This window comes from Microcaecilia unicolor, chromosome 5, assembly GCF_901765095.1.
Source record: "Microcaecilia unicolor chromosome 5, aMicUni1.1, whole genome shotgun sequence".
NCBI lineage: Eukaryota > Metazoa > Chordata > Amphibia > Gymnophiona > Siphonopidae > Microcaecilia > Microcaecilia unicolor.
Window position 1 is genome coordinate 218,370,253 of NC_044035.1, and position 22,488 is coordinate 218,392,740.

Sequence of the window (22,488 nt, forward strand, 5' to 3'; positions counted from 1 at the left end):
TTGTTTTTATTTTTGTCTATCGACCATTAAAATTGTTTTTTGATTGGATTTTTACCTGGAGCGTCGTCCTTTTGAATTAAATTTTTAGTCATCTTCGCTCGTTTGTTTCTGTTTACATTTTTGCAAAGATTTGTTACTTCTGTTTTTTGCACTAAAAATATCAGTACCACATTAAGGTAGTATTATATACTGGAACCTGGGTGCCTAGTTTTATAATAGAATAGGCTCATCATATGGCCTCAGGGCCCCTTTATGACCATGTGCTGTGCATTTCCTGCTTATTTTCTGACTTTAGCTCTTTGATTCCAATAAAAAAATGTATGATTAACTTGAAATTTAGGCCTACCAGCTCTACACATTTTCTATTAGTTTTTTATGATTTACAATAGCAAGTGTTTTGGTATAGTCAATACATAAATATAAAAATTAATTCAAATTTATCTGTGTTAAATTCTAAATACCAAACAACACACCACATATAGTCATTGTCCCCAAAATAAACCTTTTAATCAGAGATACCAAACACTGGAAAAGGTCAGAGCTAAGCTAGTTTGTCCAAAGTATTAGTACTGCTAGCATCCATGATACAACTCTCCATTATGAGATGTGGTCTTCTCAGACTTCTGCTTTTCTGGTTCGTCACTGTCTCCTTGCTTTTGTTTTTCATTTTAATCAATCATTTCTGTTGAGTAAAAAAGACATCAACTGGAGATTATATAATATGAAAACACAAAGGATTTTTTAATCTGACAAATGCAATGCTTTATTATAGTTCCTAACTAAACATTACTTAAGGAACCTATTTACTAATCTGCAATATTATTATTATTTGTTACATTTTCCCACCTTTTGCAGGCTCAATGTGGCTTACATATAACCGTTAATGGTGTTAGCTGATTACAGTTTGAACAAATACATAGTATGAATGAATCAAAGTGATATTGTGGTATAATGAGGTATATGTATGGTAGGAAACAGTTGGGGGGAACTTAGAGAGGGAATGTCCGTTGCAGTCTTTGGTTATGTTGTGTTGCAAGTGACCGGTATTTTTATGTTGGGTCAGTGGGGTATGCTCTTCTGAACAGGTCTGTCTTTAGTGCTTTCCAAAAATTTAGGTGGTCAAGCGTAGTTTTTACTACTTTTGGCAATGCGTTCCATAGTTGTGTGCTTAGGTAGGAAAAGCTGGTTGCATAGGTGGATTTGTATTTGAGTCCTTTCCTGCTTGGATAGTGGAGGTTTAGATATGATCGTGCAGATTCTGTGGAGTTTCTGGTTGGCAGGTCGATGAGGTCTGTCATGTATCCTGGTGCCTCGCCGTGGTTCTCTGAGTGGTTTGGCGCTGTCAAAACATGTTTTTCCAAATATAAGCCAGGCTGCTGTATTTTGGGCGGTCTGAAGTTTCTTTATGATTTGATCCTTGCATTTTTAGCATGGCTTTTAACATGCACCAACTGACACATTAAACATTTAAGGTGAAAATTCTATTGAGGGCCGAGCATGGGCAGGTAAAGCGAATGCTACATACCTGTAGAAGGTATTCTCCGAGGACAGCAGGCTGATTGTTCTCACTGATGGGTGACGTCCACGGCAGCCCCTCCAATCGGAATCTTCACTAGCAAAAGCCTTTGCTAGCCCTCGCGCGCCGATGCGCACCGCGCATGCGCGGCCGTCTTCCTGCCCGAAACCGGCTCGTGCCGGCCAGTCTCATATGTAGCAAGACAAAGAAAAGGGAAGACACAACTCCAAAGGGAAGGCGGGCGGGTTTGTGAGAACAATCAGCCTGCTGTCCTCGGAGAATACCTTCTACAGGTATGTAGCATTCGCTTTCTCCGAGGACAAGCAGGCTGCTTGTTCTCACTGATGGGGTATCCCTAGCCCCCAGGCTCACTCAAAACAACAACCATGGTCAATTGGGCCTCGCAACGGCGAGGACATAACTGAGATTGACCTAAAAAATTTACCAACTAACTGAGAGTGCAGCCTGGAACAGAACAAACATGGGCCTAGGGGGGTGGAGTTGGATTCTAAACCCCGAACAGATTCTGAAGCACTGACTGCCCGAACCGACTGTCGCGTCGGGTATCCTGCTGCAGGCAGTAATGAGATGTGAATGTGTGGACAGATGACCACGTCGCAGCTTTGCAAATCTCTTCAATAGTGGCTGACTTCAAGTGGGCTACCGACGCTGCCATGGCTCTAACATTATGAGCCGTGACATGACCCTCAAGAGCCAGCCCAGCCTGGGCGTAAGTGAAGGAAATGCAATCTGCTAGCCAATTAGATATGGTGCGTTTTCCTACAGCCACTCCCCTCCTGTTGGGATCAAAAGAAACAAACAATTGGGCGGACTGTCTGTTGGGCTGTGTCCGCTCCAGATAGAAGGCCAATGCTCTCTTGCAGTCCAATGTGTGCAGCTGACGTTCAGCAGGGCAGGAATGAGGACGGGGAAAGAATGTTGGCAAGACAATTGACTGGTTCAGATGGAACTCCGACACAACCTTTGGCAAGAACTTAGGGTGAGTGCGGAGGACTACTCTGTTATGATGAAATTTGGTGTAAGCGGCCTGGGCTACCAGGGCCTGAAGCTCACTGACTCTACGAGCTGAAGTAACTGCCACCAAGAAAATGACCTTCCAGGTCAAGTACTTCAGATGGCAGGAATTCAGTGGCTCAAAAGGAGGTTTCATCAGCTGGGTGAGAATGACATTGAGATCCCATGACACTGTAGGAGGCTTGACAGGGGGCTTTGACAAAAGCAAACCTCTCATGAAGCGAACAACTAAAGGCTGTCCTGAGATCGGCTTACCTTCCACACGGTAATGGTATGCACTGATTGCACTAAGGTGAACCCTTACAGAGTTGGTCTTGAGACCGGACTCAGACAAGTGCAGAAGGTATTCAAGCAGGGTCTGTGTAGGACAAGAGCGAGGATCTAGGGCCTTGCTGTCACACCAGATGGCAAACCTCCTCCACAGAAAGAAGTAACTCCTCTTAGTGGAATCTTTCCTGGAAGCAAGCAAGATGCGGGAGACACCCTCTGACAGACCCAAAGAGGCAAAGTCTACGCTCTCAACATCCAGGCCTTGAGAGCCAGGGACCGGAGGTTGGGATGCAGAAGCGCCCCTTCGTCCTGCGTGATGAGGGTCGGAAAACACTCCAATCTCCACGGTTCTTCGGAGGACAACTCCAGAAGAAGAGGGAACCAGATCTGACGCGGCCAAAAAGGAGCAATCAGAATCATGGTGCCTCGGTCTTGCTTGAGTTTCAACAAAGTCTTCCCCACCAGAGGTATGGGAGGATAAGCATACAGCAGACCCTCCCCCCAGTCCAGGAGGAAGGCATCCGATGCCAGTCTGCCGTGGGCCTGAAGCCTGGAACAGAACTGAGGGACTTTGTGGTTGGCTCGAGATGCGAAAAGGTCTACCAAGGGGGTGCCCCACACCTGGAAGATCTGTCGCACTACACGGGAATTGAGCGACCACTCGTGAGGTTGCATAATCCTGCTCAACCTGTCGGCCAGACTGTTGTTTACGCCTGCCAGATATGTGGCTTGGAGCACCATGCCGTGACGGCGAGCCCAGAGCCACATGCTGACGGCTTCCTGACACAGGGGGCAAGATCCGGTGCCCCCCTGCTTGTTGACGTAGTACATGGCAACCTGGTTGTCTGTCTGAATTTGGATAATTTGGTGGGACAGCCGATCTCTGAAAGCCTTCAGAGCGTTCCAGATCGCTCGCAACTCCAGAAGATTGATCTGCAGATCGCGTTCCTGGAGGGACCAGCTTCCTTGGGTGTGAAGCCCATCGACATGAGCTCCCCATCCCAGGAGAGACGCATCCGTGGTCAGCATTTTTTGTGGCTGAGGAATTTGGAAAGGACGTCCCAGAGTCAAATTGGACCAAATCGTCCACCAATACAGGGATTTGAGAAAACTCGTGGACAGGTGGATCACGTCTTCTAGATCCCCAGCAGCCTGAAACCACTGGGAAGCTAGGGTCCATTGGGCAGATCTCATGTGAAGGCGGGCCATGGGAGTCACATGAACTGTGGAGGCCATGTGGCCCAGCAATCTCAACATCTGCCGAGCTGTGATCTGCTGTGACGCTCGCACCCGCGAGACGAGGGACAACAAGTTGTTGGCTCTCGCCTCTGGGAGATAGGCGCGAGCCGTCCGAGAATCCAGCAGAGCTCCTATGAATTCGAGTTTCTGCACTGGGAGTAGCTCCAGGAGGCGAATAGTCATCTGCATGGACTGCAGGGCTCCTGCCTCGGATGTGTTCTTCACCAGCCAATCGTCGAGATATGGGAACACGTGCACCCCCAGCCTGCGAAGTGCCGCTGCTACTACAGCCAAGCACTTTGTGAACACCCTGGGTGCAGAGGCGAGCCCAAAGGGTAGCACACAGTACTGGAAGTGACGTGTGCCTAGCTGAAATCACAGATACTGCCTGTGAGCTGGCAGTATCGGGATGTGTGTGTAGGCATCCTTTAAGTCCAGAGAGCATAGCCAATCGTTTTCCTGAATCATGGGAAGAAGGGTGCCCAGGGAAAGCATCCTGAACTTTTCTTTGACCAGATATTTGTTCAGGGCCCTTAGGTCTAGGATGGGATGCATCCCCCCTGTTTTCTTTTCCACAAGGAAGTACCTGGAATAGAATCCCAGCCCTTCCTGCCCGGATGGCACTGGCTCGACCGCATTGGCGCTGAGAAGGGCGGAGAGTTCCTCTGCAAGTACCTGCTTGTGCTGGAAGCTGTAAGACTGAGCTCCCGGTGGACAATTTGGAGGTTTTGAGGCCAAATTGAGGGTGTATCCTTGCTGGACTATTTGAAGAACCCACTGATCGGAGGATATGAGAGGCCACCTTTGGTGAAAAGCTTTCAACCTCCCTCCGACTGGCAGGTCGCCCGGCACTGACACTTGGATGTCGGCTATGCTCTGCTGGAGCCAGTCAAAAGCTCGTCCCTTGCTTTTGCTGGGGAGCCGAGGGGCCTTGCTGAGGCGCACGCTGCTGACGAGAGCGAGCGCGCTGGGGCTTAGCCTGGGCCGCAGGCTGTCGAGAAGGAGGATTGTACCTACGCTTACCAGAAGAGTAGGGAACAGTCTTCCTTCCCCCAAAAAATCTTCTACCTGTAGAGGTAGAGGCTGAAGGCTGCCGGCGGGAGAACTTGTCGAATGCGGTGTCCCGCTGGTGGAGCTGCTCTACCACCTGTTCGACTTTCTCTCCAAAAATATTATCCGCACGGCAAGGCGAGTCCGCAATCCGCTGCTGGATTCTATTCTCCAGGTCGGAGGCACGCAGCCATGAGAGTCTGCGCATCACCACACCTTGAGCAGCGGCCCTGGACGCAACATCAAAGGTGTCATACACCCCTCTGGCCAGGAATTTTCTGCACGCCTTCAGCTGCCTGACCACCTCCTGAAAAGGCTTGGCTTGCTCAGGGGGGAGCGCATCCACCAAGCCCGCCAACTGCCGCACATTGTTCCGCATGTGTATGCTCGTGTAGAGCTGGTAGGACTGAATTTTGGCCACGAGCATAGAAGAATGGTAGGCCTTCCTCCCAAAGGAGTCCAAGGTTCTAGAGTCCTTGCCCGGGGGCGCCGAAGCATGCTCCCTAGAACTCTTGGCCTTCTTTAGGGCCAAATCCACAACTCCAGAGTCGTGAGGCAACTGAGTGCGCATCAGCTCTGGGTCCCCATGGATCCGGTACTGGGACTCAATCTTCTTGGGAATGTGGGGGTTAGTTAAAGGCTTGGTCCAGTTCGCCAGCAATGTCTTTTTTAGGACATGGTGCATGGGTACTGTGGACGCTTCCTTAGGTGGAGAAGGATAGTCCAGGAGCTCAAACATTTCAGCCCTGGGCTCGTCCTCCAAAACCACCGGGAAGGGGAAGGCCATAGACATCTCCCGGACAAAGGAAGCGAAAAACAGACTCTCGGGAGGAGAAAGCTGTCTTTCAGGAGAGGGAGTGGGATCAGAAGGAAGACCCTCAGACTCCTCGTCAGAGAAATATCTGATGTCTTCCTCTTCTTCCCACGAGGCCTCACCCTCGGTGTCAGACACAAGTTCACGAACCTGTGTCTGCAACCGTGCCCGGCTCGACTCCGTGGAACCACGGCCACGGTGGGAGCGTCGAGAGGTAGACTCCCTCGCCCGCACCGGCGAAGCTCCCTCCACCGACGTAGTTGGGGAGCCTTCCTGGGAGGCGACCGCAGTCGGTACCGCACGCGGCACCGACGCCGGAGACCTCACCCCGGGCGATGGACCAGCCGGCGCCTCGCTCGACGGTACCGGTGGCGCAAGCACCCCCGGTACCGGAGGGGTAGGGCGCAACAGCTCTCCCAGGATCTCAGGGAGAACGGCCCTGAGGCTCTCGTTCAGAGCGGCTGCAGAAAAAGGCATGGAGGTCGATGCAGGCGTCGATGTCAGAGTCTGTTCCGGGCGTGGAGGCTGTTCCGGGCTGTCCAGAGTGGAGCGCATCGACACCTCTTGGACAGAGGGTGAGCGGTCCTCTCGGTGCCGATGCCTGCTGGGTGCCGACTCCCTCGGCGACCCAGAGCTCTCGGTGCCGACACGGGAAGGGGACCGGTGTCGATGCTTCTTCGATTTTTTGGAGCGAAGCACGTCACCGGCGCTTCCCGGCACCGACGAGGAGGACGTAGAATCCAACCGTCTCTTCCTCGGGGCCGAGACCGAAGAGGGTCGGTCTCGGGGGGGCTGTACCGCAGGAGCCCTCAGGGTAGGGGGAGACCCACCCGAAGGCTCACCGCCACCAGCAGGGGAATGGACAGCCCTCACCTGCACTCCAGACGAAGCACCCCCGTCCGACGACATCAGCAGACGAGGTCCCGGTACCACCGACGTCGATACAGTCGTCCGATGTCTCAGCGCCGATGCAGAGGGTCGATGCCTCGATACACTCGATGCACTGGCAGCCGAGGATGAAGGTCTGGACGCTGGAGACGTCGATGCACTCGATACCCCCGGTGCCGATGCCGACGAAGGGCCCGAGAACAAAATGTTCCACTGGGCTAACCTCGCTACCTGAGTCCGCTTTTGTAAAAGGGAACACAGACTACAGGCCTGAGGGCGGTGCCCAGCCCCCAGACACTGAAGACACGACACGTGCCTGTCGGTGAGCGAGATTACCCGGGCGCACTGGGTGCACTTCTTGAAGCCGCTGGAAGGCTTCGATGTCATGGGCGGAAAAATCACGCCAGCGAGATCAAAACTCGAAATGGCAAAAATTGGCACCACAAAAATAGGGAGAAGAAAATTTCGACCGAGGCCTAACTAAGGCCTACCCCGACAACGAAAGAAAACTTACCGGGGCGAAAAGCTCGAAATACGGGAAGGGAAAAACCAAAAAGTATCTTCCCGAAACACTTCTCAAACTTTCTCTGAAGAAACGAGTCGAAAACGACGCGCGAGGTCAACTTTCCGGGGCACGAACGGCGAAACACGACCGTACCGAGCGCGGACAAAAGAAGACTGGCCGGCACGAGCCGGTTTCGGGCGGGAAGATGGCCGCGCATGCGCGGTGCGCATCGGCGCGTGAGGGCTAGCAAAGGCTTTTGCTAGTGAAGATTCCGATTGGAGGGGCTGCCGTGGACGTCACCCATCAGTGAGAACAAGCAGCCTGCTTGTCCTCGGAGAATGGGTAAAAATTGCACCTTGTAGTTAACACAATGGTCATTACTGAGCATTAACTGCTAATGCATATAGTACAATGCGGTTAGCAGGGCTGGCGTTAAGGGGGGGGGGGCAAACAGGGCAATTGCCCTGGACCCCACAGCTCCAGGGGACCCCACGGTACAGGCATCTCTTCTCCTTCTCCCCACCACAGTCCATCTTCTCTCCCCTTCCAAATCTTCTTTAGAAATGTATTTCCCTTCTCAGAAGGGCCCCAGCGCAGCAGCCATTCTCACAAGCTGCCTGTGGCTGTATCGAAGCTTTCCCTCTCTGCCGATTTCCTGTTTCCGCCTGGGTGGATCGCAGCAGAAAGGGCAAGCTTTGAGGCAGCTGCAGACAGCCTGTGAGGATGGCTGCCATGCTGGGACCCCTCTGAGAAGGGAAATAAACATTTTAAAGAAGACCGCAAGGTGAGGAGAAGGGTAAGAGATGCCCCGACTGTGTAGTCACAATGTAGGTGGGGAAATCGGGGGGGGGGGGGGGGGGGGGGGGGGAGAGGGATCAGGGGCACCCTCCTTAATTTATGTTCTGGGCTCCACCATGTCTAAATCCAACCCTGGCAGTTAGTTACACTCCTAGAAATGTAGCCAACTGCAAATAGGGTTACCAGCAATGCCAGTAACTCATGGTAGCAACTATTGCATCATGTTAACTGTATGGCTGCTTCTCTCAAAATACTGTGAACGTCTCCAGCAGTAAATGAAGAGGGTTTGCACTTACCTCCACATTCTATAAATGGGACTTAAGGTAGGTGCCCAATTGAACGCCCAGCTATAGAACAGGGTTAGTTAAGCACATAACATAGTTAGATAATTGGTGCGAAATTGGCACTTAATTGGATATAAATACCAAAAATTGGCCTTAACAAGCACCAGCTGCCACTAATTAGCAGTTGCGTACATAACTGATTTACACCCCTTGTTCTGTCCCCTGACAGCCTGGCACTGGTTATAATGTGACCCTGAAATGTGTTAATGCCTTCACTGCTATTCTTACTTCTAAAGATCTTTACTGCTGCAGTCTTCACTGCTAGGATATGTGTGTGAGCAATGCATTGTGTGTAATGTAGTTCACAGACAACGCAACCCCACTTGCTTGTCTGTATAAGATCCGTTACTACTGGTTGTGATGCTGCTTTGATCACTCCTCTGTCTCAGCCAAGCTTGGCTTCTTTGTTTACGTGCCAGCACTCCCTGGCCATTCTTGCTATCTCTGTCCTGAGAGGTCAGCCAGGTATGACCTTTTCCTCCAATCAGGGGCTGCCCCCTAGAGCCGCCCTTGCCACTCGAGGGCAGGCTTTGTCCCTATTGGCCTTTCTACTCTTTCTTCTCTGAGTCTGTATGAGCTTCTAGCTCCGCCCCCCATGTCCATGAGGATGACAGTATCCATTTTGCTCCAGGACAAAGCAATGATCCTGTTGTAGCTCTGGAAAAGCACTAGTCTTTTCACCCTGAAAATACCCTCCTAGAAGAGGGTACTGCATTCCCAAACACCTAACTCTGAGCTGCCTCTATCTGTGGAACTACTTTTCTTATCGCTGCAATGAGCTGATCCCACTTAAACGTCTACCTTCTCTTCACTGATACAGCTCATGAAACTACAGGGTTCCTTTGTGCTTATGAACATATAACTGTGAGTAATCATCTATGTTATTCAATAAAGGAACTTCAAAAAAGAACAAGAGATTTAGGTGTGTTGATGTGCTAGGGGTTTATACTTCAAGATACTGAGATTTATAGCTAAATAACTCTTAAGAAACAGCTATACAAGTCTCGAGAGACTTGACACCCCTATTCTATAAACTGAGCACCTAACTTCTGTCGTTTGCAACTGCAAAGGGCATGAGCATGGGGGAGGTATGAGCTGGTCAGGGGCGATCCAGGATTTAAGCTTGATGTTATTGTCAATTCTGCGCCTAAATTGGGTGCCAGCATTACACCAGGTTTTAGCAGGCATAGATCTAGTGCTCAAAATTAGCTGCAAAAATCGCACTAAGTTAGTATTCTGCAAAGGATGCTCTGTGCAGAGCATCCTTTGGAGAGTACTAGTTTAGTGCAGATCTTCTTGATGCCTAACTTCGGGCACTGTTTACTGAGGAGTGGCCTAGTGAATAGGGTGGTGGACTTTGGTCCTGGGGAACTGAGGAACTGAGTTCGATTCCCACTTCAGGCACAGGCAGCTCCTTGTGACTCTGGGCAAGTCACTTAACCCTCCATTGCCCCATGTAAGCCACATTGAGCCTGCCATGAGTGGGAAAGCGTGGGGTACAAATGTAACAAAAAAATGCTTTACTTTTGTTAATGTGTGCTAGGTGACAGGAGCTATCCCCTCAAGATCAAGCTCATAACATCCTTGAGACAGACCAGAATGCCTCAGGAAGAGTGATACGACCGGACCCTTTAGCAGACCAGGTTTGTTATAGAGCGAACCTTCGAACTCCTGAAGAGGCACTTCAGGTGTCTTGACAGAACCATAGGTGAGCTCCTGTGCAGCCCTCACAATATCACCACCCAAAAAGAGCTAGCTCATCCTGAAGAAGACCCTACCAGGAGGTTTGCCTCAACAGATGAAGTTCCTTTCTACCCCAGGCAGGTGGCAACAGCTGCTGACAATGTCACAAGAAAGAGATTGATACAACAGATGTGAAACAGGTGAGATATTTAATAAAAGTGATAACAACAAACCAAAAAAATGCAGATACAGTGATTCAACAGAAGCATTTAGATCCCTTCCCCTCCCTTTCTCCACCTGTGTGCTTCTTCTCAAAGGCCTAATGTCCGATGTACTTCCCTGTGCATGTCATTTCTCCACCCTGGTGATTGTCCAGCTTCTGCAAAAGTCCTGGGAACAAGATGTTATGTGAGCGTTGCAGGGAGGCAGTAATGCAGGCCTGATGTTGGGTTTGCTCATGCTGCAGTGCCAGATGTTCCTGCTGGAAGTGATAATGCATCTGGCCCATTAACATGAAAGTGCCATAAACAAATTCACATCTGTTCTGAAGAAGGTGTGTTGCATGTGTATACTCCAAGTGTGTTCCCATTTATTGTAAGAAGGAAGAGGCTGTCCTACCCTGGGTAGGCCCTTAGAGGGCGCTGTACCCCTAAAATGTCCAGGGAGAAGGGCTGGGTGAGTCTCTAAAGGGAGCCAGAAAGGGGAGGTATAACTGGAGGTCGCTAGGACCGGGGAGAGTCCTGGAGGTACTGTCATGCCTAGGGTGGTGCAGGAAAGGAAGGGAAAGAGGTTCAAGAGGAGCAGCAGCCGCCAGCACAGAAAACTCGAATAAAACATAGCCAGGGTATCAGCAGGTAGATTAACACTGCAGGATTCAAGGCCAGGTTTTTAACAGACTTACAGGGCTTTAGGGCTCCCATAGGACAAATATCACACTTTTAGGTCAGTGTCCACACTCATTCCAGGGAAGACAAAAAATAAACTAAAACAGAAAGTGGAAAAATATATATTTGTATGCATCTAGTGCCAAGCCACCAGTGCTTGGCAGCGAACATCTCAGTCCACACAAACAAAAATGCTCCTGTTCACCACAGTCTTCAGAGGCATGGTTCCCTTCAACTCTAGGATAAATCCCCTGCCTCGCAAATTATAAAGTTCCCAAACTTTGAAATGGGCCCTTTATATCCCGGCTATCTTCACAGGCAGCATTCTTTCTGGCAGCTATACAAAGCAGACCACTTCTACTAAACCTTACAGCCTTCAGGTTGAATATATGTTAACCGCTTTGAACAGAGGCGTAGCCAGGTTTTGACATCAGGGGGAGCAAACTTTTGTTAATTTGGCGCTAGTCAGTGTCGGACAGGCGGCAGTGCCGGTATTGTCGCTCAGGTGCAGTGACTGTGGCCAGCAATGATTAACACAGGCTGCCTGCTGCATCCCACCTACAAGGAAACTGGAAGTTACATTAGGAGGCAGGAGGTAGCAGAGGTCCCGGGACTGGCCAGAGCAGGCAACCTGTCTTCTTAATTGTGGCCATCACCTCAGGAACACTCCTTCCACTAGTAGAAACTGTTTAAATCAGATGGGCTTTTGTTTGTGTGGTGACTCTACAGGATGTGGAGCCCATTAGTCCTGAGCATTTTTATTTTTGGTGACAAGGGCCGCCAAAGGCAGCCCTTGCTCCAGAGCCTACTTTCAAATAGAGCCAGACAGTTTATGAAATAACACAAATAACACAAAACCCTGCAAAAAGGCACTAAAACCTATACAGAAAACTTACCACACCATATCAATCCTAATCCACCTATGAAAAGCTAGTACTATAAATATTACACAGAGCCCTAGAACACCAATGCATCTACTACTGGTAAAACAGAACAAGTGAGACTGCTAAACAGTTCTACGCAGAAACTACTTGCCCACAGAATACCACACCTTGGTCACAAACCAAATACAGAACAAGGGATCACAAATTAGAAATATAAAGATAAAAATTGAACTGGGAACCCCAAGAATTCAAACTAGGCATGTTCCACAACATAGGCAAAATGAAAACACAAATGTATTTTCTCTTGTACTGAAAAAAAAAAAAATTACAAAAGACATCTGTGATGCACATTTCCCAAAGCTAAAATATTCCACCAAATAAATTCAAAATAAAACACTTTTTTCTACCTTTGTTGTCTGGGTATTTTATTTTTTCAAGCATGTTGGTCCCAGTTTCTTCTTTTCTGTTTTCCTCTCTGTCTTCTGCTCTCTTTCCAGTGGGTGCAGTCCATTTGTCCTTATTTCTCTTTTATCTTCTATTTCCTCACTTTATCTGTCTCTGACACATTTCCTTTCACTGTTTTCTGTCTCTCCCATCAGATTTTATCTTCTCACTCTTCAGTCCTTCACCTATATTTCACTTACCAGTACCTATCAACTTTCCATCTTCTCTCACCCCTACCTCTCCTGTCTCACTCCTTCCATAGCCTTATATTCCCTTCTTTTTCACCCACTCCACATTATACAATTCTACCCTCTGTACTTACCATCCTCCTCTCACTCATCTCTCCTTGAGAACCTCCATTGTTCTACCATGCCACCAGCTTCCCTCCCTCTCCCTTCTTATTCCCTTGTAGCCCAGCATCTCCTTGTCCCCCCCAACCCTTCTCCACCACTATGGTCCAGTATTTCCCTATTCCCTCTCCCCTCCACCCCTACAGACCAGCAATTCCTTGTCCCCTTTCTCCCCCTTTCCTCCTTATTGTGCCAGGAGACATGGCTACAGAAATCCCCAATGCCATGTGCCTTCCAGGTTGTATAGACAGCAAACTGCACACAAGAAGTGAAAGCCTGCTAAGTGTACACAATCCAGGAAGGAACCAAGCCATCAGGGTTTGTGTAGCTGCATCTCCTGTAGGTCCAGCATCATATCTCTCCCCTTCTCTTACTCACTCTCTTACTCACTCTCTCCCTCCTCCTCCTCCTATGGTCCGCCATCTTCCTCTTCCTGCTTTCCATCTTTATAACACCAGGCTTCCCAAAGCAGATTACAATAGTTAACATAAAATTGAATCCATCAGGAAACAGGATATCCTCACTGAAATGTGGCCATCTGTATTATATAGAAAAATTATCACAAAATACAGAGTTTACTAGTGCTGTTTTTACCAGCTACAATAATTTTGTAAGCTGTTTTAGTGATATTTAGTTATTTCATGATATTTATGTCTACATATGGGAAACTTTCAAATAAATTAAAAAGCTGTCAAATAAGTAAAAAAAATTTAAAAAATATGTTTTGTCCTCCACCTTTTAAGGCACTGCCTATCCAACTAGAACAGCTTAAATGTTTTATAGATGGGCCATGCATAGGCAGTCCCTTATTTCTAATAATCAGTTTTTGTTATTGATTTGGGTCAAAAGGCTAGATAGCCTCACCCTAACTCCTGTTTTATCTAACCTCCTTGCCTTCAATCCCCCTGCCAGTCCAGCACCCTGTTTTCCCTCTCTCTCTCTCTCCACTGCCATCAATCACCCTCCCCAAGTCCAGCACACTCTGTTTCCCCCTCCCCGAGTCCAGAACCCTCAGTTTCCCCTCTCTCTCTCCTCGCCCGCCGCCACCCCCGGACTGTCAAGCAGTGTTGCCAGGTGGAAAATTTTTTTCCCACCCAATCTAGCGTAAAAACAGCCCAAAACCCGCCCAAACTCAAACCCCGCCCCTGACACCCCCACCCCCCGCCGTCACCGGCCCCGCCTCCCCGTCATCGGCCCCGCCCAAAACGTCACTAACCCCGCCCAAAACGTCACTAACCCCGCCCCCCGCGGCCGAAAAAAAACCGCCCGAAAAACCGCGGAAAAGAAAAAAAAGAAGCCCAAAAAACCGTGACCCGCCGCAGGCAAAAATTTCCCGCGACGGGTCGCGGAAAACCGCCCAATTGGGCGGTAAAACTGCCCACCTGGCAACACTGCTGTCAAGCCTGCCCGTTCTGTTGAGCGGTCCCTGCAGCGATAACATGCTGCCTGAGCTGGTAAGGCGTTAGATCCGCAGCAGCAGCGTCTCTGGCTTCACACGAGTACTACTACTTCCTGTTACGCGAGGGCGGGACATGCAGCAAGCAGAGGGAAGGATTGGACGCCGGCTCAAACAGGCAGCATGTTATTGCTGCAGGAGTGCAGGTAGGGGCTGTTAAACATTATGGCTTGCTTGATGACGGGACGGGATGGGGTGGATGAGGGAGAACAGAAAGTGGTGGTGGGAACATGGTGGGGTGAGGGTGGGAAACGGAGGGGAGAAAGTAATGGCAAATTAAAAAAATAAATCCAGGCTGCAGTGTACCGGCCCCGCCGGTTGAGACCTGCATAGGCGCCATTTTTTAAAAAACTCCGTTTGGGGGAGCGACCGCTCCCCCTGCGCCCCACCTAGCTACGCTTCTGGCTTTGAATTGAATGTAGTTGCAAAAACCTCAGAAAGGCAGTATATCAAGTCCCATTTCCCTTTCTCTTTAGTAACAGACTGGCTAAAGTACTAAAGAGGGCTTTAAAGTAAATTTGCTGGAGATGGGTGAGAAAAGCCCCAAAGTCATCATTAATTACCCTCAGAAAGGTAAGACATCAAATACCTTGATAGAAAAGGGAAGAAAACAGTAACATCTAGAGCCTTTTCCTTTTTATGGTTCCAATTGGTCCAGGAACCCCTGTTTTTGGTTTTAAGAAGATGACATACCTTATTTTTACATCAAGATTTTTACATTCATTTTGTGACATTTTATGGAGGTGCTGACATTAGTTTTTATGATTTTGAAATGTTTTCAGATGTTCCCCATTGTTTTTATTATGTTTTTTGAGGTTCCTCACAGTTTTAAAGACAATTTTAAGTTGCTGAGGCTTCTTCCATGGTTGGTACACATCGATGGTCTCACTGGAATGCATGGAATCGGTCTCAATTCATTCCACCATGTTTTTAAAAGTTCTAAGCTGTTTTGAGGTTCTTTTTCAACTTTTCTTCTGCAATTTTTGGCCATTATGTATTGGCAAACACGTCTGGATGAATTTTGACCGCTTTGTTTTGAGCACCATTTCCTCCTGATGGATTTTTAAGTTGACTGTATTACCATGGACCTATTTAAAGCTGTTTTAGTTTATTTGTCACAATTTTGAGATCTTGGTGACAGTAATTTTGTTTGTTCTTAGGGGTCAGAACTTGTTTTTGTTCTCATTTTGTTCATGCATATTTACATGGTCTCAGCTTATAAGGTAGGCTATCATAGAAAGTTTATTTTTATGGATTCAAATGGACCCTGGAAGAGACACATGTGAGTCAGCAAGTATATCTCTGTTTTTTAAATGTTTTTTTTTAATTACTTTTTTATGCAGCTGTTTGGAGCGGTACCTGCACTTCTGGCAAAGCATGGCCATGCCAGGCACTCGTTCGTAAGTTCTGGGAGCTTTGAAACAACTCATTAAGGACTGCTTTCCTACAATAAGGTCTGCTCTTTTCTTCTGTTCCACATTGGATTTTGTAGACTGGTTGCCTTCTTGTTTTCTTACCTGTGCTCGAAGACTGGCACACCGACACCTTTGCCAAAGAGGGAGAGCTATCCTCTCGGTGCTGGGGCTTTTTGGGTACCAGCGATGCCAATGGCCTGGTGCTAACAGCACCATGCTTCAAAGGGGACCAATGCTTGTGCTTCTTTGGTTTCCCTCAATGCTCAGCATTGCGGTCCCTCGGCACCGATAAAGATGATGTCAAACACGTACCCATCCTTAGTGTCGGGTCTAATGCTGACCACTCCTGGGGCTTACTATCTGCGCCCAATGTTGAGGGAGGTGGAGACCTCCTTGATGCCGGTGCTCTCCCAGTAGTAGAAGACTGGGGGGAAGCCATCGAGGTCAATGCTTCTGATGCTGATTTTGATGGACCGGCCTTCGAGGAGCCAAAAGGTTTCTCCTGCTGGACCTGATGTGCCCTCTGTGACCTCAGCTGCATTTGTAAACAAACAAAAATCGGGCTGGTGGTCAGGCTCAAAGCACCTGATGTACCAACTGTTCAGGTCCATGACAGAAATCACCTGATTGCATTGGGCGCACCTTTTGAAGCCACTGGGGGTCTTAGACATCAAGAAAAGAATTGTGGCTAAATTAAATTTCTCAATTTTTAGCGTCAAAAATGGGCAGGGCTCAAATTGAGGTTGGTGCTCAGGCCTAAAAGGGTCCTACAGAGCCATGCGAAAAAGAAAACAAACTTGAAAAGCCAAAAATGTAATAAAATAAAGGGGAAGGTACTGAAACTAAAAACTATGAAGAAAATGATAGAAATCAAGGAAAACCCAGCAAGGGATGGCACTGAAAACTATCTATTAATACGTGCTGAAAAAAAAAGACTACAATGAAGTGACCTCTGAACTCCACAGAAAAAAACAGACTATGGAACATGTGGTCATGTGTCGGGTGGGAAGGCACCCATACATGTGCAGTGGGATGATGCAGCTATAAAGCGCTAGGCAGCATCCGCATTGCACTCCATCGGATGACATAGAGGCATATTTTCAAAGCACTTTGGGAGGCTAAGTTCCATATGTTTCTATGGAACTTTGGGAGGCTAAGTGCTTTGAAAATAAGCCTCATAATCTACATATGAGAATACCGATGGCCTGCTTGTCCTCAGAGAACAAACCCTTGCTCCTATGCTATTAGCTAGATAAGTGGATTGCAAAAGTTAACAATGTGAACAGTATTACAGGGCTCTTTTACAAAAGGGAGGTAGAGGTAGCTCCAGCTTGGCGTGCAGCAATTTGAGTTCTGACTCTTGTCATGTGCAAATTCGGGCACTAGAAAGTTTCCTAGGGCCAGGGGCACGCCTGGTGGTAATTGGGCAGTGCCGCATACTGTCCAATTACCATCAGGTTCCGCAGGATTTAGGAGGCATAAGGACTGCACCAGGAAATGGTTTCACTTACCACACAGCCATTTCCTTCCCCATCTGGAAATTCCCTTTTATCAGGGGGGGCCTCGGTGCACAGAAAACTCGCAGGGATCCTTTTTTTTTTTAATTTCCAATTTTTATTTTACAAGAGAACTTGTACAGTAAGAAGTATCATCTCTACATTTCAGGAAATAGTTATATACATTCATATTTTCAATGAGAATTACTACTAAAGTCCACAATTAGGGCAAGGCACAATTCAAGGATTTATCTTCTGATACTTTTAGGAAAAATGAATAGAAAGTACTCCAAGTATATTTCTTTACGGAGTGGATATAATAGGAGTTGTCAACGAGGGAAGTGTAGTCGAGTCCTGTTTAGAGTCCAGGAAGGCTAACAAGTGTTCACTTTCAAAAAAAACATATTTAACAGATTGAAACTTTACAATACATTTACAGGGAAAATTAAGCCAAAAGGTTCCACCTAACTGAAGGACCCGAGAATGAAGTTTCAGAAAGGATTGTCGCCTCTTTTGTGTTTGCCTAGAAATGTCAGGAAAAACTTTTAACTTTACAATTCAGAAAAGCTTCCTGTCGGTGTTTGAAAAAAGACTTTAAAATCCAATCTCGGTCAGGCTGAAGGACAAAGTCCACAATTTAGGTGGCAGGTTGTACACCTAATAAATCATCCTCTATAGTTTGTGAGTGATTTAAATTCAATTCCTCAAATGGAATTCCTATGTTTGGCAATATTTGTTCTGTTGATTTCTTAAGATATGGTGCTAAATAATATATTTTAGAAACAGGAGGATAAAGTTGTTCTGAATTTTTAGCACTTCTGAAAGGTACTTCTTAAAAGTTATCAATGGAGCCACTGCAGGCACTTTGGGAAAATTTATAAACCTTAAAGTTTTAATCCTTTGTTGATTTTCTAGGTTTTCTATTTTCCTTTGAAGTAATATATTTTCTTTAATCATTGCTGCTTGGCCTTCCTTAATTTTATTAGTTTCACTCTTAATTTCTTTTTCAAAGGAATAAGTCAGTATCATTTGTGTTTCCAATTCTGTCACTTTAGCCGGGAGCGTTTGAGTAACTGTTAACATGGAAGTAATTTTCTGTGTAAAAGAATTTTCAAGACTCACCAAGGCATCCCAAATATTTTCAAGGGTAATTCTTTCTGTTTTCTTCACCGTTAAAACCTTTGCTGAAATTTGATTCTCCTGGACTCCTCCACTGCTCAAAACTTTCACCTCCTTCGTTCTGACTCCCAGATCTCCGACAATGTTTCTCTCAGTGCCTCCCTGCACTGCCTCCACTTGGCAATCCACTGCCTTCGTCTGCCCCTGCTTCCGAGACCGATCATCTCCTCGTCGGCTGCCCCTGCTCCGAGACTGATCATCTCCTCATCAGGTCTGAGTGATCTGGGGCATCCAACTGGCTGCATTGCCAGCATCGCCGGTGGACTCCGCTCCTCTGGGCTCAGTGTGATGTCCCCTTCAAGCAGGGAGAGCGGTTCACCTTCCGCCGCTCCTCCCTGCAATGACGCATTTTGCCCAGCCAACTCTCCTCAGATAGCGAAACGATCCATCGGTCCCAGCTCTGGTCTCGCAGAGGGAGCAGGGTTAACCCTCTGTCTTCCCCTCCTCTTGGGCATTAGAAACTGTTATTTAGGCAATATCTCAGCAAGAATGAGGTGAGTCCGAGGAGCACTCTCACACACTTCCTATTCGGATGCCATCTTGCCCCCCCGCAGGGATCCTTTTAACACTGCTTGGTAAAAGGACTCCTAAGTTCTTTCATTTTGATGAAACCTTTCATTATATTTAAATTATTTTTTGACCAGGGAGTCACGTGATGCTGTAGAGAGAGTGAGACTTGTTCTCCTGCTCTCTGGGGCCCCAACGCATTCTATTTCTATATAAATCCCTATAGAACGACAAAGAATTGAGATTTACTTCTCCCTCGGATTACCTGCTGATGGACAAATTTCTGGAGACCCCTGCGAAAAATATGACCAGCAGGGGAACGAAGCGGGAGAAAGACAAACCCCGAGGAGCAGACAGCAATACCGAAAGTAAACAGGTGACAGAGGGGCCGATATTCTTGGCAGAGCAATTATCCCAGTTAACAACGGCCGTAGAGAAAGTGATGGCGACGAAGTGGGACTGGCTAACCTGTCAAATTACAAACATAGAGACTTTACTGGCAGAGACTAAGCAGAAAACTGGTGAACTCGAGCGCAGAGTATTAGAACTTGAAGATACTGCCTCCCTGGCTGCTCAACGTATGCAGCAGATGGCCTCCACGATCGACGCGATGTCAGCAAAGATAGATGACTTGAAAATAGATCCAGGAGAGCTAATCTGCGGATTATAGGTCTGCCAGAATCGGTGGGAGACAGAGTGCTGGGGACTGTGCTGGAAAAATGGTTAATGTCAGAGTTTGCATTGTCGGATCACGCAGGGCCTTTGTGCCTTGAACGGGCGCACCGCATGGGGCGAACACAAGATGGCCGACAGACACCCCGAGCAGTAATCCTGAAGGTGCACAAATATATTCATAAAATGGAGATCCTGCGTGGGTACAGGATGAAGAGAGAGATGACTAAATGCGATCGGCATACAATACGAATATTTCAAGACTATTCGGCACAACTGCAGGACCGCAGGAAGCAATATACCCCGATTTGTCGGCGTTTACATGAGCTTCAGACACAATTTATGCTGCTTTATTCTGCGGTTTTAAAGATCAAGCATGAAGGCTGCTGGAAAACCTATGACAACGTAGCAGAGGCGTCTGCTTTTATGAAAGGACTTGAGAACAACCGAAGAGACGAAAACTCTGATAGCCCAAGTGGCTGAGGACTGTCTGTGTAAGAATAGGGAGTTTGCATCTGCCAAAGGGAGGTAAATCTGTTATGTTTAATACTACTTTTGGGATTTGTGTAGAATTCTGGCTGCTTCAGAGGAAGGGGGACCTCAAGCATGGAGGTGGCTCTAAACCTATTGTAGAATGGGTTGGTGGAGTAGGGGGAAGGAGTGACAGGAAGGGCTATGGGAGAGTGGGAGAGGGTGGGAAGGGGAGGAGGTTTGAGGGGAATGTGCAGTTTGGTTAATGGAAGAGAGAGCAATTTATGAAGAAACAGTGGCGTTCCTAGGGGGGCTGACACCCGGGGTGGATCGCTGATGCACCCTGCCCCCGGGTGCAGCGCCCCCCACCCCAGTGCAGTGCGACCCCCCCCAGCCAAAGAACCCCCCCCCCCCAGGGTGCACGCCGCTGGGGGGGTGCCGCGCGTCGGTCAGCTTCCTTCGTTTCCATGTCCCTCTGCCCCGGAACAGGTTACTTCCTGTTCCGGGGCAGAGGGAGCATGGAAACGAAGGAAGCTGACCGGCGCGCAGCACCCCCCCAGCGGCATGCACCCGGGGCGGACCACCCCCACCCCCTTGGTACGCCACTGTGAAGAAAATGGGAGACTCTTTGAAAATGTGCATAATGCTTGGTACAGGCAGAGAGATCTTAGGGGATGTGCTGTGAGATAAAGATACCCCGGGGGGAAGCTGGGCGCCCTGGGGGAGCTTACAAGCAGAATGTTGCGTGGATACCTCCATTGGAATCCTGGCTAGATCTTTGGGGCGAGGAGTGCACCTGGTCTCATGGAATGTTTGTGGGATAACCTCTCCAATCAAACGCATGAACATTTTAGCGGCTTTAAAGCGTCATGGGGCTCATATAGCTTGTCTCCAGGAGACGTGGCTCTCGTCAGAAGAGCATGAGAAGCTAAAGCGGCAATGGGTGGGGGAGATGTATTGTTCACCAGCGACGGGTAGAAGAGGGGGGGTGGCAATCTTACTCCACAAGACCTTAGCCTGTCAAGCTAAACTCAGGTTCAAGGATAGAGAGGGGAGGTATGTAGGTGTTCAAATCAATCTTCAAGGTAAAGAGATGATGCTGGTGGTGGTTTATGCACCAGTAACGATGGGAAAAGGCTTCTACTCAGGTCTCCTTGCTAAGTGTCAACAATATGCGAATCTGCCGGTGGCGATAGCGGGAGATATGAATCAGGTAAATGATTTGTAAATGGATAGATCAGGGGCCAAGAGAATGGGGGCTCCGCCAGACGTGACGATATTGGAATCTTTTTGCAAATCGTCAGGTCTGGTGGACCCGTGGAGGTTGCTGCACCTAGATGAAAGGGATTACACGCATACATCTAGGGCGCATCGTACACAGTCACAGCTGGACTATATTCTCACATCTCAAGAGTTGTTCCCCCAGGTTTTGGCTGCAACCATAGGGCCGGAAGAGATTTCGGACCATGCGCTAATCTGGATAGATATGGAGGTGCAATCTTACTTTAAGCAATCTTTGAGTTGGAACTTCCCAGCATATCTGTTCTCCTCCACAGAATTTACTAAGTATTTGCACTCTAAATGGGAAGCGTATTCTGCATTTAATTAGCAACACTTAGAGGATCCGGACCTATTCTGGTCAGCTGCTAAGTGGTACTAAGGGAAGACATAATCGCATATGTGAGCAAACGAAATTGTATTGCGCAGGGGGTTATAGCTTTGGAACAACAGTTCAGAGAGGCGAAGAAGAAATATATTAGTACACCTACACCAGCCTTGTTTGACTCCCTTATGGCGGCCGGAATAGTGCTGAATAGTCTGTTACATGAACGCATGGCTCACTCCCTTGTATACAGAAAATACAGATTTCATAAACATGGAGATAAAATAGGTGGGCAGTTAGTGAGATTAGTGAAAGGGGCCCGTAGGCCTCACTTCATATCGGTGGTAAAAACGTGCACAGGAGGGATTACTACTAACCTGGAAGAGATTGCGAAGGTTTTTAAAGTGCATTTTGAAACCTTATATATGGGGGAAGAGGGAGAGAAAGGCGATAAAGCTTCTAGTTGGTCAGATAGTAGTGGGTTATCATATGTAGTGGTGTAACAAGCAAATTTCTGCTTCTATACGAGAGTACCTGAATAAATCGGGCATGCCGAAACTTCTTGCAGAGGTGGTAGAATCTCTTAACGCACCGCTAACGGCAAAAGAACTTCAGCGCGCCATTAAGGTGCTGCAGCTACATTCGGCGCTGGGCCCAGACGGGTACTCTGGGGAGTTCTATAAAATACTCCACAATCAGCTGCTAGGCCTGCTGTTAGATTTATATAACTCAGTTGCAGAGGATGAGGTTTTCCCCCCATATGCGAACGCAGCCTTGATTAGCTTAATACTTAGGATGTGACTTGTTACAGCCAGGCTCTTATTGGCCTATATCTCTGATAAATGTGGACATTAAAATACTATCCCATGTTTTGGCGGATAGGTTGGTCCCTGTTCTGCCACAGATTATTCAGGACGATCAAGCAGGGTTTGTAAGAGGGCGCCAGTCGGTACTTAACGTACGGAAACTAATAGTGGCCATGATG

At 47.9% G+C, this 22,488-nt stretch overlaps 1 protein-coding gene across 3 annotated transcripts in view; it reads right to left on the reverse strand.

The window, feature by feature from the left end:
• Positions 1–493: 493 nt before the first annotated feature.
• The window catches only part of RSPH1 (radial spoke head component 1), a 246,673-nt gene continuing 224,678 nt past the window's right edge, over positions 494–22,488 (reverse strand). For all 3 annotated transcript variants that reach the window (XM_030203781.1, XM_030203779.1, XM_030203780.1), the window contains exon 9: positions 494–682. In XM_030203781.1, the coding sequence (XP_030059641.1) occupies positions 673–682 (10 nt within the window). In that variant the 3' untranslated portion in view covers positions 494–672. The remainder of the gene's footprint in view (positions 683–22,488) is intronic.